A 17691-nucleotide genomic window follows, 5' to 3' on the forward strand; every position below is an offset into this window, starting at 1 on the left:
TGTGATACCTCATAGATAGGAGGCTTCATGGAAGATTTGTTGAATGATCAGTTGGAGGGTGGACAGATAAATACCCTATCAAGTACCAAGATCAGACCCCATCCTTGCCGGCTCAGAACCCCTCTGTGGTTCCCCAGCACCCAGCATAAGCACTGGGTTCCTTCCGGCCCTTGAAGATTCCCTGGGCCACATTTCTGGCTCCAGACAGGGCCAGGCTTCTCCTTGCTCCCCCAGCACCGCATTCCCGCCAACTCTCCCTGCTTCTGAATGTGCAGGCCCCTGCCTAGAGCACTGCCCCAGCCCACTCTGCCCAGCAGGGTGCCCTTGGGCTCCTCCTCTCTCACCTGCTCAGCGAAGCCAGATGCTTGCTCTTCCCTCCTCCCTGTGTCAGAGCCAGCACCAGTGTGTGTCCCCAGCACTGAGGATATGTGCTCTTTCCCTTGGGGGCTAGTGCTGCTCTGCCCTTGAGGTCCAGTCACTTCCAGGAGTGCATCTCAGCACATTGAATACTGGGCATCAAGCTTCCAGCAAGCCTTTGGGGGACGTTCGAGACCCAGATAATAGCAGGGTATAAATAGCAAGTGAGCAAAGTGTGTCCCATGACGATAAGTCTGTGAAGAAGGGAAGGGAAGGACCAGGGGAAGCAGCTGGGAGGAGTGGCCACAAGGGTCAGTGGAGAGGTCCAAAGGGTCCTGCTGGGGAATGTGAAATTTGTGTAAAAGACCTGAAGGAGATGAGGGAGTGAGCCAAGGGGAAGAAGGTTCCAGGCAGAGTGAACGCAGGTGCAGAGGTCCTGAGGTGACAGCTGTGGATGTCTATGGGCAGTGAGGAGCCCTGTGCCTGGAGGAGAATAGGCAGAAGGGGCAGTAGCAGGAGACGGAATTAAGAGGCAGAAGGGTGCAGGGTTACTGCCCTTAGGGCCCAGCCTGCCGGGCACCTAGTTGGCTCTTAGGAAACACTCGTTGGAGGATTGGCGTCTCTGGCTCAGAAGTCCATCCGGTTCAGTCTCCTTTTTGCCCCCACAGACCACTGGATCCGACTAGCTACAATCCTGCCAAGAACAACTACCACCCTATTGAGGATGCCTGCTGGAAACCAGGCCAGAAGTGAGGCTTTGCCTTCCTAGACTGTGGGGTCTCCAACCAGGGCCTCGTGGAGGACTGGCCATTCTCCCTCCTGTCCTGGGGCACAGTCGGCAGTGTGGAAGGGGACAGTGGGCAGTGAGCAGAACAGCTTCATGCCCCTGTGTTGGCGAGTGAGGGGGCGGTGCTGAAGCACCTGGGGCCATCTCAGCGGCTCTCACCTCTCTTCCTTCCAGGGTCCCTTATCTGGCTGTGGCCCGCACATTCGAGAAGATTGAGGAGGTTTCTGCTCGGTAATTATCAGGCCTGGGTGGGGCAGTGACCTGAGTGGGGCAGTGGCCAATGGATAGCTCATCAGCTGTCCCCTGTATGACAGTGGACACTGCCTCCTGCTGCCCACTTCTCTGCCCTCTCTTCTCTCCCTCACATATGTGACATGGGCGCACAAGCCTGTCACAGGGCACCTCCAGGTCCTCTTGAGGCCCGGCCTCTGGAGACACATGGTAGCATTTCTGCCTCATTCTATTGTCAGAGCAAGATATAGGACCAGCTCAGAGTTGTGAGGTTGGGAAACATGCTCTACCTTGGGACAGAAACGGCTGAAACTGGCCATTTTCAATGGACTTAAGTCACCAAAAGTGACTTCATTCTTGCTTCCATGCCTCATGGTTAGTGGAAGGAAGTTGGGTCTCGGTTATATAGTGAGGGCATTTCTCTCACAGAGCCCCCAGGCCTGGGGACACCCTAGTGCCAGCCCTAGTGCCCTCTGTGCAAGGGAGGCTTTTACTCTGGGTGTGCTTGCCACCCTCGTCATCACTGTCACTGTCAGCCAAGTTGCTCCTCCAGCAGCTACTTGGGGTGGTGCTGGTGGCTTCAGCTCACACAGCGGCTTCTCTCAGCTTTTCCTGTTCTTTCTGATACATCCCCGAACCCTCCCATGCTTTCCTTGACCTTGAAGAGGCAAGTGTGACCCTGTCCCCTCCTCCAGGCTCCGGATGGTGGAGACGCTGAGCAACTTGCTACGCTCCGTAGTGGCCCTGTCACCTCCAGACCTCCTCCCTGTCCTCTATCTCAGTCTCAACCGCCTTGGGCCACCCCAGCAGGGCCTGGAGCTTGGCATTGGGGACAGCGTCCTCCTTAAAGCAGTGGCCCAGGCCACAGGTGAGGGGATTGTGGAGGGACCAACAGGAGAGGAGCTCAGAGGGAGACGTGGGAAGGGCAGAAGGACATGAGGGCTGATGGGAGTTGAAGGTGAAGCTGGGAAGGGAGGACCTTGAGAGGGGCCCGGTCCCCATATCACCTTTGAAGGGTGGGATTGTAGGTAGCCTCATCTTTGCATTCAGTGCAGACTAGGAAGGCTGTGCCACAGGGTCTCTGGGACCGGGTTGTTGGTCATCTGTCATGATGATTGGCGTCTCCATCCTCCTAGCCTCCTCTTACCTCTAGGGGTGTCCTTGGGGCCCAACTCTGGACAATAAGACTAAGGGATGTCCCACATACAAATTGGTGACATCAAAAGACACTTGACAAAAAGCAAAAGGCTCATGTTTGCTGCCATGAGACATGGTGCCAACTAGAGATGGGGTCCCTTGTCTCTTCCCTGGGGGCTCCTCCCGCCATCTGCACACAGGCTGCCCACTCAGTCGTCCCTGACTAGGCCTGGTGCACCCAGCTGCTGGCCTTTGCTGTGAGCAGATCTCGGGCTTCTTACCCTGACATGACGGAGACAGAAGTTTCAAGAGCTTTCCCCACCAGTGAGCGGGACATTGCCATGGGGGTGTCCAGGAACTTGCCCAGCATGTGGAGCCAGAGGACACATCCTGCCACCAGCAGTGGCAGCTGTGTGGACATGTGTCCCCTCAGCATTGCCTGCCTTCTCCCCTCCAAGGTCGGCAGCTGGAGACTGTGCGGGCCGAGGTGGCCGAGAAGGGCGACGTGGGGCTTGTGGCTGAGAGCAGCCGCAGCACCCAGAGGCTCATGCTGCCGCCACCACCCCTTACCACCTCCGGGGTCTTCGCCAAATTCCGCGACATTGCCCGGCTGGCCGGCAGTGCTGTGAGTGGGGCAGGTGGCTCACCCTGTGCAGGACATCCGGGCACCTCAGGCCAAGCGGGTGACTGGAAGGCTCCTGCTGCTGGAGTCTAGGGCTGAGGACACACTGCTGGGCGGAGAGGGAGGTGGAGAGGGAGGACAGCCAGAGGCTGTGGAATGGGGAGGACAGGGATTCCCCCGTGACCACCAGGCACTCTCATCTTTCCCCACCTGCTCCAGTCCATGGCCAAGAAGATGGACATCATCAAAGGCCTCTTTGTGGCCTGCCGCCACTCGGAAGCCCGGTTCATTGCCAGGTGAGCGGGTAGGGCCGAGGGGGCCATGCACCTGGCAGGTGAAGGTGGGAGGCCTGGCAGCTTGTGGACTTCTTTAGGTGGGAAAAGCTGGAACAAGAGCCAGACCCTGAGGGCATAGGAGAGCAGCCCAGGTTTTCTCTCACAGACTGCCCCCTTCCTTCTGTGGTACTGCTGGAAAAGGACCTTGGGTTCTTGGCCAGGCCTGCCCTGGTTGATCAGTGACATCTCCCCTGGCCTGATGGGGCCGTGAGCACAGAGCCATGAGTTTGCTGTGAGGAGCAAAATTGTGCCAAGTGTTCTCCCAGGACAACCCTGGTTTCCTTGCTCCCGTGGACAGGGGATGTAGGCGTGGGGGTTAAGCCAGCTTCCAGCCAAGGAGGTAGAAATAGGCACGCTAGATTGGGAGGGAACCGGCCATTGCACACCCTGCTGGCCTCTTTCCAGGTCCCTGAGTGGGCGGTTGCGCCTTGGACTCGCAGAGCAGTCAGTGCTGGCCGCCCTTGCCCAGGCTGTGAGCCTCACACCCCCAGGCCAAGGTGAGCTCCATTGGCTCCTCTTCCTGCCCATTGCTGGTATCAGTGGTCTTCCTTCTCCTCAGAAGCCTGTGCCCCACCCGACCCTCACAGCCCCCACAGCTCCAGCCCCTTCTCACCTTAGAAGAGTGCCCAGGCGCCTGCACCTGCATTCCTCACCTAGCAGTAAACCGCTGTCTGTTGTTTTCCTAGAATATCCCCCTGCTGTGGTGGATGCTGGGAAGGGCAGGACAGCAGAGGCCAGGAAGACGTGGCTGGAGGAGCAATGCCTGATTCTGAAGCAGACGTTCTGGTGAGATCCAGGGGCCTTGGGTGCAGCAGGAGTCCCAGAGAGCAAGAAGTGATGATGGGGATAGGTGATGAAGATCAGGAAGGTGGCAAATGTGAAGGGTGGTGACCAGGGATACTGAGATGCTGACCTGGAGTGAGGACAGCAGGTGTTAGGAGGCCTGAGTTCTGGCCACGCTTCACTGAAAAGGTCCTGAAAGACCTGGGGGGGGGGGGGTGGCTGGAGACTGACCTGGATTGAGAGGTTGTGATTGTCACAGAACATGATGGTGAGGCCCCAGAGCGAGCCATGTGGAGGGACCTCAGCCAGCAGCTGGCCTAGGGCAAGTGAAAGCAAAACAGTGATTGTGTCAGGCAGGAAGGCTATAAACAGTTCCACACACGCTCCCAGGACACTCACTCTTGGCCATGGCCCTGGGGCTGGGTGTATGGCTGTGACCAAAGCCCTGATCTCTCCTGGTCAGGCACTGGCTCCACCAACTTGTGAGCTCAGGCCCTGACCATTGAAGTCAGGGTCTTTGCAGGTGGCGCCTGGTCCTGAGAAGCTGGGTTTAATTTGATTGGTCTCCCTGTGCAGCTGTGTAGAGAATTGCCAGCTTCACAGAGCGGGTGGGAGGTGACAAAGGGAGATGGTGACTTTAGTGACTGAGGGAGGACACAAGGTGGCAGGGAAGCCGGGACATGGTCATAGAGATGGGCAGAAATGTTCTTGATCTCAGGTCTGAGCAGGGCTGAGGCCCTGCCTGCAGCATGTGCAGCCACACAGCACAGTTTTCAAGTTGTGCAGGTTCTAGAAAGACTCCTCCATACTGTTCTCACCCTACCCCAGTGAGGTGCCTGACCTGGACCGAATTGTCCCTGTGCTGCTGGAACATGGCCTGGAGCATCTCCCGGAACACTGCAGGCTGAGCCCAGGTACCACCCACAGGCCCTGGAGGCTGGCTGCAGCCCACCCTGCAAGGGGTGCAAGGGGCCCTGCCAGGTGTCTACTGAAGACCTAGAGTTCCCTTTGTCCCCACCAGGACTCAGTCCTGCTCCCTCGTCCTGAGACCCCCTTCTTGCCTCCCCTTCTGGATAGCCCGTGTGTGGTAAAGCTACTAAGGTAGCCCAGAAGACAGTGGGTTGTCCAGATAGAATCTGTCCCACACATGAGTGTCTAGAACAAGGCAGGTGGCCAGGGAGGGTACCTGGCTGTGCTCCTGGGGTCATCCAGAGCCCCAGGATCCTTCTATTGTGTCCCTCTGCCATCCTGAGATTGGTGCTCTGACAGGTGTGAGTTATCACGTCTTCATGCCAGATGGAGGGGAGGCAGCTACGTTGCTTTTAAGGCTGTGGCCAGACATTGGGCACGTGTTCTGTTTGCTTTCTAGTCACCTTTCCCAATTGCCAGGGAGACTGACAGGTACCATCTCAAGTGGGGGCCCTTCAGAAATGTGGAAGCTTTGTTTCTTCTGCAGCACTCAGGGGAAAACAATCCTGGGCATTTGGCCACCTCCCCCCACCCACTCTGATTCAGGAACTCCCCGCCCTTCCTCTGCCCCAGACTTCCCTAACACGCTCTCCCCCCCTCCCAGGGGTTCCCCTGAAACCGATGTTGGCGCATCCCACTCGGGGCGTCAGCGAGGTCCTGAAACGCTTTGAGGAGGCAGCCTTCACCTGCGAGTACAAGTATGACGGGCAGAGGGCACAGGTAGGGGTGGGCACAGCCCTGGCTCTGAAAGGAAGCACCTGGCTTGAGCACAGAGCCAGCCTCTTGTGAGCTGCCTGTGCCTTGCTTGCCTTTGGGCTCTGGTTTTCCCTCCGCAGTGGGTGTGGTAACCCCCAGCACACACTAGCTTGTCGGAGGGTAGTCCATACAAGTCCTGACCTGCGATAGGGGAAGGTCCATGATACCTGCTCCGCTTGGGGATGCTATGTATGAGGACATCCTGGAGGTTCCTATGTGACCCTTAGTGCTCTGATATGTGCGTGTCCTGTGACCCACGGGTGCCATTGGTCCTGGCTTTCAGTGTGGGTGTGTCATGGCTCTCCTGTCCTGGTGGGGTCTGGGTCCATTTCTGTGTTCACCACATGAGGGTGTGGGGCATGCGAGGCAGGTGATGTCTATGGAACGCTGAGGCTGTTATGAGCAGGAGATTCCATAGACACAGTGTGACAGGTAGATCTTACAAGTAACATTGAGAAATCAAGAATAACTTACAGAGGTGTTGTGATTTTAAATACATAACTACTACCTGATGAGCCAACACTTGTGAGATGGCTTTGTGTAGCCCTGCATGGGGTGGTGACTTAAAATAAATAACCAACAGTAGAAACCAGGGGCCAGGCGCTGTGGCACATGCCTGTAATCCCAGTGGCTCAGGGGATTGAGGCAGGAGGATCACAAGTTCAAAGCCAGGCTCAGCAATTTAGCAAGGCTGTAGTCCCTAAATAGAATATAACAAGGGCTGGGATGTGGCTCAGTAGTTAAGCACCCTGGATTCAATCCCTAGTACCAAATTAAAAAATAGAACAGAAACCAGGGGGCGGGCATAATGATCTTCAGACCAGTGTGTGCACTCGCAGCCAGGGAGACGTGCCTGCAGCAGCAGGGTAGGACTGGGGGTGGTGACATGGGCAGGAGGTGCCAAGGAGACGATTCGCTCAGGTCTGCATCTTTGCTCCTCAGAGCTGCTGAACCTCTGCCGGGGATGTGGGGTGTGAGGAGAAGAGAGGGGCTGCGTGGGCTGGGCTGGGCTGGGCTGGGCTGGGCTGAGGTTTCTCTTCTCACCCCTTGATGGCAGATTCACCTTCTGGAAGGCGGGGAGGTGAAGATTTTCAGCAGGAATCAAGAAGATAACACGGGAAAGTACCCCGACATCATCAGCCGCATCCCCAAGGTGGGTACCCACCTATGCTCTGTAGGGCTGCAGGGGTGATGCAGAGCCCTGGGCCCATGCAGGCCAGCAGGACCTGGGGGTCTCTCCCCAATAACTGTTACACTTCCAGACAGAAGGGGTTCAGCCTCTGCTACTCCCCTGAGAAGGTTGTTACTTCATGGGACTCTTCCCCCACCACTGGCTAGCACTGGGTGCCATGGCTACCCTAATGCAGCAGAGGTCTGGGAACAGGAGCTCTGCAGCCTGTTTCTCCAACAGGAAGACGGGGAGGCTTGGGAGGAGTGGGCAGCAAGCCAGCCTGGAGCCGGCCTGGAGCTCAGCCTGGAGTCTCAGATTGTGAGCCCAGAGATGTGGCAGTGCTGGGCCTGGAAGCAGGGGGACCTCTGCACCCAGAGGACATCTGAAGCTTGTCTCGGCAGCCCCCCTATTGAGGAGCACCTCCCCTCGCCTGTCTCTGATCAAAGAGGAAGTTGTTTCTTCAGTGAGCAGAAAGCACGGTTGGGGATGCTGCCTGTTACAGGCAGCAAAGGCAGTGGCACCTCCACGTACCCAGTGGAGTCTCAGTGCTAAGCACCGGGCGATGTTTCCTGGTGTATGTCAACACGCATACACCCATGTGACCAGCATTGCAGTCAGTGTAGAAAACGTGGCCACATCTCATCAGCCAAAGGGTTTCCTCGAGGCTTGGTGTCTGGGCCTGCCCCTCTGCCAGAGGCAGCCCCCATGGTGCTTCTGTCTCCCAGGCTGGCTTTGCCTCTGGAGCTTCCCAACAATGGCATTGTGCAGTCCATGGCCATCTGTATCTGGCCTCTTGCTCACTCAGCAGGTGTTACTAGGGGCCTGCTCTGCACCAGGCCCTTGCTGAGCCCAGGTGTAGCATGGATGGGCCCTGGCCCAAGCTTCTGTCCTCACAGGCAGGCGGGCAGACCTTTGTCAGGGTCTGTGCTTTGGCTCTGTGATTCCATAGGGAGATCAAAGCTCTGAAGAAAAGATCCAGCATGCTGTGAGCTGGTGTAAGAAACAGACTGGTCACACAGTCCCAGCGTGCAGATGAAAGGCACCCCCTGGAGTTGTTACCAAGGGAGAAGAAGGCTTCCCAGGAATGCCACGGGCTGGACAGGAGAAGGGTGGGGGCAGGCATCCCAGAGGGACCAGCCTGTGCAGAGAGCATGGTGGGACAGGCACAGCCCATTTGAGAACTGGAGAGGCTGATGTTCTGGCCCATGGGCCAGGTGTGCTGGGGAGAACCAGGGATGATGGAGGAGAATCCCCACAGCAGGGTTGAATGATGATCCGATTCAGGGTTTGCCACAATCCCTTGCCTGCTGCAAGGAGAGTAGATTGATGGGGTGCAGGAGGGGACCCCCAGGACAGGGCAGAGAAGTAGGAAGAGGTGACTTAGATTTCAGGGGAAGTCACAGATTCCTAGGGATTGAGTGATAGGAAATGGGAGATGACAGGCTCCTGGGCATCCAGTTTGCAGGACTCCATAGTCTTAGAGAAGTTAGTTCTGCTCAGTGGGAAGTCAGAAGGGGCCAGTGTTCATGTCTCAGGTTGGCAGCAGTTGGTGGAGTGCTATGGAACGAAAGGCCATTTGTTTCCCTGTGTCTGTTTCTTGAACTCATCTCCTGTGTCTCACAAGTCCTGAATCTTCCTTCACTCCTCAGATTAAACTCCCATCAGTCACGTCCTTCATCCTGGACACGGAAGCTGTGGCTTGGGACCGAGAAAAGAAGCAAATTCAGCCATTCCAAGTGCTCACCACTCGCAAACGCAAGGTAGCATCAGCCTGCCCCCGCCACCTGTCATGGCCCCTCCTCACAATGTCACTGTCCTGAGGGGGCTGAATGCAGTCCTGTTAGCCTTTGGTAAAGTCACTGCTGTAGTTCTAGCCATCATGTTCTACCCCAGCATCCCAGTTAGGAAGAGGGGAAAGACCCTTTTTCTGTATCTTACTTGTTTTAGAATGAAAGTAGATCTGTCCTGGAAGTCCCCCAGGCTTTCCCTTTACCACAGAATGGTCAGAATTGTCTTATGTCACCACCATTAGCTACAGAGGAGACTGGGAGAGCAAACGTGAAGGGAAATGAGGCTGCTGGGGTTTGCTAAGAGCCATCTTGACTCAGGACCTGCCTTCTCAGGTGCAGCTGCAGCAGGGGGAAGGGGAGAGTGTAGGTGACTGGTGTGTCCTGGCCAGTGGGAAGGGACGCGGCCTGCCTGTCTCACCTTGCCCACTCATCGTCTCTGTTCTGCCCCAACCAGGAGGTAGACCCCTCGGAGATCCAGGTGCAGGTGTGTCTGTATGCCTTTGACCTCATCTACCTCAACGGAGAGGTGAGTTCCACCTGTGGCTGGAGCAGCCAAGGGCTGGGGTGGGGGTAGGCTTGGGGCTGGCAGGGTGGCTTCTATTGCTTATTCTGCACTCACTTAGCTGGGAGACCATGCTCAGGCAGTGCTTTGAATATGTGATTCCAGGACCCCTGGGGTCCCCAGCCCCTTTGAGGGGGGTCTGTGAGTCCTATGGCTCTCCATTTGTGGGGAGCAGATTTCTCCATGTTTGTCGCCCAGACTGACATTGAAGCCATCAGAGTGCCATAGGCAGATACGAAAAGCCAGACAGTAAAGAAGCTGAAAAACGCCAGGCAACACCCCTCTTCTCACTTTTTTTTTCTTTGTCTCTTTGTTTTTTGTTTCTGTTTTTAAACAGAGGTGTGTTTTATACAATGTACTGTTTGGGATCAGGGAGTGTGGGTCAGTGTTACAGCACTTGCCTGACACATGCGAGGCCCTAGACTCAGTCCCCAGCACTGCAGCAACAAGAAAAAAGTGCTATTCTGATGAGCATATTGGATTTATTCTTTAAATGGATTACTATTATTTTAATTTCCCATTTTTAATTTCTAAAATGATCGATATCAAGAGATATAACCCACATTAAAAAGGAAAAAAAAAAAACTCTTTGTAGTGAGTTCTCAATGCTTTTTTAAAGGTGTAAGGGGTCCCGAGACTGAGAAGTCTGAAGACGATTGCTTTAGGTGTCCATTAAGCCTCTAGGGGTTGAGGCAGGAAGCATTCTCGCCCTGACCTGGGAGGGGAGAATCATTCTCTGGTGGGAGTGAGGAGAAAGCTCTCTTTTTTCTCTTGCCTTCTCCCTCTGCCTCTCCTGAGATACTCCCACCCACATGATGCTGGGCAAGGAAAAGGCTGGCCCCAGTCCTGGGAGAATTTAGAGCCTGGGGAGGATAGTCTGCTAATGCCCAGAGAGCAAGTCACCGGAGTTCATTTCAGGGCAGAAGTGAGCAGCATCTACCACTAGATGTGGTCTCATCCAAGCCCGGAGGCTCACAGCCACGTCTGTCCCATCCACCACCTGTGTTTGTAACTGAGGCTCTGCTGGAGCGCAGCCTCACCCTTTTACGCACTTCAGTCTGCGGCTGCCTTTGCCCCACAGCAGCAAGGCTGGATGACTGTGGCAGACACAGCCAGGAACACAGTTGCCTTTGTATTTTCAGGCTCCACGACTGTGGGTTCCAGCAATCTGGGATTGAAAATATCCAAAAGAATTGCATCTGAATCAATGTGTGCAGAGCTTTTCTGTAATGATTTCCTAGTCCCCACAGCGTGGCTTGCACTTAGATTTACACTGTCCTAGGTATTGTAGCTAATGGAGAGACCATTTAAGGTGTGTGTACTCGTGCTACTCCCTGCATTACAAGGGGTCCTAGAACCAGTCCCCAAGGATACCAGGGGACAACTGTATTTACTCTGATTCTTACTGGAAAGAAGGTGCCAGATCCTGTGTTGATGTAGAAAACATGTTCTTGGGAACAATGTTACTAATCTTATGGCCGTTGGTTTCTTTGCTGTACTGGGCTGGCGTTAACAAGAGGTACATAAAGTCCATTCCAGCTCTAGCTAGGCCATGCTTCTAGCCAGGTGCTCCCAAGGTCACCAACAACTCTAAGCTGGGTCCACTCTCTTGCTGATGCCTCAGCTTATGCTTTACATTCTGAGTCCTGCTGATGACCTGTGCATGTGGTTCCCTTTGGCCTCAAGGTCAGGGCTTATGGTGTCCCTCCCCTCTTTAGTCCCTGGTCCGTGAACCCTTGTCACGACGCCGGCAGCTGCTCCGCGAGCACTTTGTAGAGACAGAGGGCGAGTTTGTTTTTGCCACCTCCCTGGACACCAAGGACGTTGAGCAGATTGCTGAGTTCTTAGAGCAGTCGGTGAAAGGTGAGGAAGCCACTCTTCCCTCCTGCATGGTCCCCAGCCTGCGCCAGCCTTGGTGAGTTGGGGAGTCCCACCAGCCATGCTTCCATGTCTCCCTCAGACTCCTGTGAGGGGTTGATGGTGAAGACCCTGGATGTCGATGCCACCTACGAGATCGCCAAAAGGTCACACAACTGGCTCAAGGTGATTACTGCCCCAGTCTGTCCTACCGGGGCCTGAAGCTGGTCCCTGTTTCACGCAGTGATGTTTCTGTAGCTGCATGCGTGCGCCCAGGTCCCCTCCTGTCCATCCCCCCTGTCACACGTCCCCTAGATCTCCTGGCTGACCAGCCCACCAGGAGTTGGCTGTGATCCTCTGGCCTAAGCCCCCAGAGCTGTGAGGAGGAGGCCAGAAGAGGCTCCGCCTTTCCTTGAAGGCTTCCCTATTGGGCCAGGAGCCTGGGAAGGGAGTCAGCCAGATATGGAGGGAATGAAGTGACCTCAGGGCTAGTGAGGACGGGCCTCCTCTGGGTCATCCAGAAAAGCCCTTGTGGAAGCAGTGTTTGGGTGGGGACCTGGGTGGCAGGAAGGGGTTGGCCACATGGATGTTTGGGCAGGAGACCCACAGGTGCAAAGGCCCTGAGGTGGGAGGTGTATGCTGGGAGCAGGGTGGAGTTGAGAGTGGCCCCAGGTTACACAGCCACTCAGGCCATAAAAATTGGATTTTCCTTTGAAGGTTTGGGAAGCCAGCAGAGGTTTCATACGGGGAGTCATGTGTCTGATGGTTTTTTTGTGGATCCTCTGGCTGCGGCCAGGCATGCTGGGGGCTGAGCAGCGGTGGGGGCTGGAAGGGAGCAGGTGGGCAGGATGGGAGGGGGCCAAGCAGCAGGGCGGGAGCTGAACTGGCCGGGCTGCTGTGTGTTTCTGTGTGTCCCTGGTCTGCGTATCTCCTGGACTAGAAGCAGCTGTGAGCACACAGACCTTTCCTGTCTTGGGAGGTCTGCACTCTGCTACCCACGGTCCCAGGCGCCTGGGGAGAGGACTGGGGGGAGAGGGCATCAGGTGGCCTCCGTGCCCCCTGTGCCCCCCAACTTCCCACCCCTCCTCCACACATCGGCTTCAAGCCTGGAGGCTCTTCCCATGTCTCCTTGGGGTGGCCACTCCTTCTTTCCAGAAGTTCCCAGATACCCCAGGCCCTCCTCAGCCCTCTGATGAACCTCCAGCCTTGAAGTGCCTGGGTCCCCCTCACCTCTGGTTCCCCTCCGCAGCTGAAGAAGGACTATCTGGATGGCGTGGGTGACACCCTGGACCTCGTGGTGATCGGTGCCTACCTGGGCCGGGGGAAGCGGGCTGGCCGGTATGGGGGCTTCCTGCTGGCTGCCTATGACGAGGACAGTGAGGAGCTGCAAGCCATATGCAAGGTCCTGGGGAGGGTGCCCACCACTGAAGCAGGAGACCAATAGATGAGACTCTGGGGGGACCTGGACCAAGAGGCTTTCACCTCTTGCATATGGGGGATGATTGTTTTCCTCATTCTTTGTTTTTCTAATTCTCTGAGTAACTCTTGCTTCATATAGAAAAATAGACTCATCTAGAAGGCGTGCGGAGGGAGTGTAAGGAATGGAGGTCATCCTGCACAGGACGGGGAGATCGCTACAGAATGAGCAGTCTCTGGAGCAGGCACCTCTGCAGCCTGCTTAGGGACCTGGGCTCCTCCTGTCTCTCCATGGTCCTTCTTGTCATATGCTCTGGCTTCCTTGTCACAGTGTGGCTGCAGGTGTTCCATCATGGGATTCGTGTCCTAAGCCGCAAGAGGAAGGCTGGGGTCAAGGAGGGGCGGCCGCCTTCTCAGTCCCAGCCAGGACTGTCAGAAACTTGTCTGCCCAAGTTTCTTGTCAGAGTCACTCCTGTCCTTAGGAAATGTGGGGGTTTTTTTCTTTAAGTTTAGAAAAAAGTGTTTTAGAGCTGTGTGCATTGTGACTGGCCTTTCCTGTGCATTTCCTGTTTTCCTGTATCCAGCGACTTTGGGTCTTTAGTCACAGAGACAGAACAGAATATCACCCAGGAAGACACCCACTGCCGAGCACCAGAAGCAGGGCAGGGCGTGTTTCATTTATGTTCTATGATGTTGCGATTCTTCTAAGTAATTTTTTTTTCTTTTTGTCTTAAGAATACGGGAGGCTGAGGCAGGAGGATCATGAGTTCAAAACCAGCCTCAGCAACAGCGAGGCACTAAGCAACTCAGTGAGACCCTGTCTCTAAATAAAATGCAAAATAGATTAGGGATGTGGCTCAGTGGTCGTGTGCCCCTGAGTTCAATCCCCAATACCCAAAAAATAATTAACTTTATTTCAGATGCTGTCATATGAGTTTAAGTAGCATGGTGACCAGACTTAGTGCTTGCACAAGAGTCTTCAGGGTCCAGGCCCCATTTCCTGAGCCCATGCCCTATGTTTGATGATCAGACTCTTGCCAGCCTCACCTAGGACTTCATGAGCCCACATCAGTGATCAGAATGATCACAGAATGATCAGAATGATTCACCATATTTTGGGGCACCAGTCTGTCACCATTTTACATTATTCCTGTAAGCAGAGATACTTTAAGTAGCTGCTATAAGGACAAGAGGGGAAGTATAGGAGCAGGAGTCTCCAGTGGAGACTTTCTGTCAGTGGCTTAAAGGTGCCTGTCTTGTCTGCTGGCTTTGACTGTTTTGGTAGTTGAAATCGTGGGCAGTATTAAGATGGAAGGTTTCAGCTGGTTTGCAGGTGGGTGGGATGTGGGTGAGCCCAGGGGAGCGACTTCCTGACCTGGTGGAGCACCAGGAGGAGGAGAGGAGGGCGTTTCCTCCAAACACAGGGCAGTGAGTGGTTGAGGGGGTGCCTGCTGGATGAGAGGTGGCACCCGCTTGAGGGTCCTGGCCGACCATCCAGGTGCTGGCCAGTGCTCAGCATCACCCCACCTCTTTGTCCTGATTCTGTAGACTCTGGTTGAACCAGAGTAGGTTGGGGGCTGTCAGTGTGCACAGGTGTAGTCCTTAGCTGGCAGAACAGGGAGGAGGTGCTGGGCCAGCTGGCCAGCCCAGCTTCTGACCTGCCATGTGCTCCCTGCAGCTTGGAACCGGCTTCAGCGATGAGGAGCTAGAAGAGCAGCATCAGAGCCTGCAGGTGAGCCCCGCTACTGCAGGCCTTGCCCTCCCAGCCCTTGCTCTGTGCAGTGACCGGTCTCCTACATCTTGGGGTCAGGGATTGGGAAGGAGGGCAGCAGCAGGAAGACTGGCTTTAAAGCTCCACATATCCAAGTTCGAGGTGTGGCTCTGCCAGTTACCAGCTGGTAACACTGGCCAAGAGGTCTCCTCTCCCTGAGCATGACACGTGGCTTTCTCATGGCAGCATGGAACCAGGGCAGGGGTTCCTGTAGGGAGGCCTCTGTGAGGTGCTTGGTAGGCCCCCAGGGGAGGGAGTGCTGTCGTGGCTGCAGGTAATTGGGGTCTCTATGATGTGTATTGGTGTCTCTGGATCCTGGTTCCATCTCTGTCCCATTCTTTGGATCTTTCTCACTGTCCTCTGCTGAGTCTTCCATTCTTGGGGCCCCTGCCCACCAACCCCCTGGTGTCTGTCCCTCCCTCTGGGTGTCTGCCTCTGTTTTTTTCTTTACTGTCCTGTCTTGTTTCTCCCTGTCTTCCATTCCCCATTTCTCCTTCATTGTTCTTCCCTCTTGCCCTACTTTCTAACCTCCCTACCTGTTGGCCCTGACTCTGAGGTCTGAGACCCTCCCTCTTCCCTGCTGCTTGCCATAGGCCCTGGTGCTGCCCACCCCACGTCCCTATGTGAGGGCTGATGGTGCTGTGGCCCCTGACCACTGGCTCGATCCCAGCGCTGTGTGGGAAGTGAAGTGTGCGGACCTCTCCCTCTCCCCCATCTACCCCGCTGCCCGGGGCCTGGTGAGTACAGGGGCCTGGGCGAGAGTGGGTCTGGCCACATCTGCTCTCCCACCTGATGGTTAAGAAAGCTTTAGAGTATTGGGGTGTCCAGTATTGAGGTTGGAAATCATTTCTGTAAAAAAAGATTCTCAGGTGGTAGAAAGAGAAGTGACCTTGCTCTGTTAGGGTCGTGGTCCTTATGGCAACTTTGTGTTCTGCGTGGACACTCAGTCCATCCCCAGGCATCTCCTTTCAGGCCTGCAGTTGCTTCCTCTCCCGGGTTCTCACAGTGCTGAGTGTAGATCCCAGGGGCGCTGTTGCTCCCTGGGTTCTGCCCTCAGAACCAGCGGTGGTTGCAGTGTGACCACGTCCCTTACCCTTAGTGCAGGGAAGCTCACCTTTAGTGTCGTGCTGCGAGTTTTGTCCCATCCTCAGAACCTAGCGGCATGTTGCTGTTAGAAACTTAAAGTTTCTCCCTCATGCTGCTCATTGAGTCAGGGTGTCCTGGTCACACACGCAAGGAGCTTTCATCTGTCCTGTGCTCACTGTGCAGCCAGCACTGTGCTAGTGACCAGCTTGTCCCCATATAGTCCTTACAGAAACGTCCACAGGAATATCTCCGTTTTACACACCAGGAGATGGTGCCTCCGAGAGCTGAGGTGACTGGCCAAGGCCACCTGGCTCTGAGGGCAGCAGCTGAATGGGAGCCTCACATGGGCCTGGCAGCTGGTGCCTCTGAAGCACCAGGCACAGGATCCAGACTCTTCCTCAGCTTCTCTGTGCCCCCAGTCCCCCATTGCTGAGCCCCACTGTGTGGATCAGGAAGTAGCAGGACGGGGCAGGAGGAGGACCCTGGCTAGAGTACCTGAGCCTTGCCTCCTCCCCAGGTGGACAGCGAGAAGGGCATCTCCCTTCGCTTCCCTCGGTTTATTCGTGTCCGTGAAGACAAGCAGCCAGAGGAAGCCACCACCAGTGCCCAGGTGAGACCCTTGGAAGATGGGGTTTGCCTAGGGTGGGCTCGTGTGGCCAGACCAGCCTCTTAGGGAGTTGACTGGCTTGGAGTCCTGCAGAGGTGGGGCAGCAGGGAGTTGCTGACCCACCCCTGCCCCCTCCTCAGGTGGCCTCTCTATACCTGAAGCAAAGTCAGATTCAGAATCAACATGACACAGACTCAGACTCCAACCCTGAAGATTTCTACTAAGGCCTGGCCTCCCCGGGGCTGGGGAGGAGCGCAGGGTGGAGCAGGTCTGCTTTCGCACTCTGGTGGGGGGGGTGGGGTGGGTGGGGTGGGGGTTGTTATACTGGGTCTGGGATTCATTCTGTTATTTCTTTCAATAAATAATTACCAAACTCTTGGTGTGTGACAAAGGCCATGCTGGGCTCTGGGCTCTCACACTGGGCATTGAAGAATACTATGGGGACTGGGAGCCCATGCTGTCCCACAGGACCCTCCATAGAGCTAGTGGAGTTTTTGTTCTCTATGTCATATGGTGACAGCTAATAGTCACCTGTGGCCATTGAGTTCTCCACATGGGGACAGTGCAATCAAGGACTCAAATATTTCATTTTGACTATGACAGTTTATGTTAGCTTGTTGGATCTCCAAGCAATCCAGCTGGTGGTCCCCATCCTAAGCCCTGTGTGCAGACATCAGTGATTTACCCAGGGCCCTTTCTAATGAGGTCCCATCTTCCTGGGAGACAGTAAGTTCAGTGGTCAGTGTGTGGCTTCCAGTTCTGCACCCCCATCTGGGGACTAAGTGTCATTTCAGATGCACTACACAGTGTTCCAGGCACCCCACCAGAGCAAGCAGTGACCACTCCTGTTCTGGCTGTTATGCCCTGGACCCAGGCTTGGAGCCTGGCATATCCTAGCTGCTCAGGAGATCATGACTGAGTGAGAGCCGGGCATTGTTGCTAGGCTGCTGGTCACCCCAGTTTCCCCATCCTCCCACCACTGCTGTGTGCTTCAAGCGTAGGGGCCCCTGGCCTGTGTATAGACACTTGGAGCTGGTCATGGTGGCCCTGTGCAGTTCCACAAGGCTTCGGTGACACAGACCAGCAGTGGGACTTTGGTCAGTGCAGTGGGAGTATCTTGGGTCTAGTGGGAGGAATCTTTTGCAAAAGCTTGTTTTCTGAGAACTGCAGCCTGGCACCTTCCGGGGGACTTGCAGCTGACTTGTGGTCACCAACTGGAGGAAGGTGGAGCAGGGCCCAGATCTGCACACCTGGGGCCTCTCTGTGGCCTCCAAGCTGAGGGACAAGGAAGTTCCCCATTGTTAGGCAGCTCTCGGGTGGGTCCTGCTTGCTGCAGTTGGAGGCACCCTCAGGGCTGCTGTGATGGTTAGTGAGGCAGGGAGAGGAGGGCTTGGGGCCGAGGAGCTCAGCAGGGTCCTTGGCCTGGATGCTCTAGAGAGCCTTCCTGCCTGGCC

At 55.5% G+C, this 17691-nt stretch overlaps 1 protein-coding gene across 7 annotated transcripts in view; it reads left to right on the forward strand.

The window, feature by feature from the left end:
* Positions 1–16499, forward strand: part of Lig1 (DNA ligase 1) — a 33516-nt gene extending 17017 nt beyond the window's left edge. For 5 of the 7 annotated variants that reach the window (XM_076839706.1, XM_076839710.1, XM_076839708.1 and 2 more), the window contains exons 10-28: positions 1026–1106; positions 1319–1375; positions 2071–2243; positions 2971–3137; positions 3354–3430; positions 3875–3966; positions 4156–4255; positions 5081–5166; positions 5826–5941; positions 7035–7130; positions 8798–8908; positions 9393–9464; positions 11219–11363; positions 11461–11543; positions 12607–12759; positions 14452–14505; positions 15138–15281; positions 16148–16240; positions 16378–16499. In XM_076839706.1, coding sequence (XP_076695821.1) covers positions 1026–1106; positions 1319–1375; positions 2071–2243; positions 2971–3137; positions 3354–3430; positions 3875–3966; positions 4156–4255; positions 5081–5166; positions 5826–5941; positions 7035–7130; positions 8798–8908; positions 9393–9464; positions 11219–11363; positions 11461–11543; positions 12607–12759; positions 14452–14505; positions 15138–15281; positions 16148–16240; positions 16378–16461 — 1984 coding nt within the window. In that variant the 3' untranslated portion in view covers positions 16462–16499. Of the gene's footprint in view, positions 1–1025; positions 1107–1318; positions 1376–2070; positions 2244–2970; positions 3138–3353; positions 3431–3874; positions 3967–4155; positions 4256–5080; positions 5167–5825; positions 5942–7034; positions 7131–8797; positions 8909–9392; positions 9465–11218; positions 11364–11460; positions 11544–12606; positions 13583–14451; positions 14506–15137; positions 15282–16147; positions 16241–16377 lie in introns of those variants that run through there. The other 2 variants (XM_076839711.1, XR_013089364.1) reach the window with 2 other exon arrangements.
* Positions 16500–17691: the final 1192 nt, after the last annotated feature.

This window comes from Callospermophilus lateralis, chromosome 18 (genome assembly GCF_048772815.1).
Source record: "Callospermophilus lateralis isolate mCalLat2 chromosome 18, mCalLat2.hap1, whole genome shotgun sequence".
Taxonomy (NCBI): Eukaryota; Metazoa; Chordata; class Mammalia; order Rodentia; family Sciuridae; genus Callospermophilus; species Callospermophilus lateralis.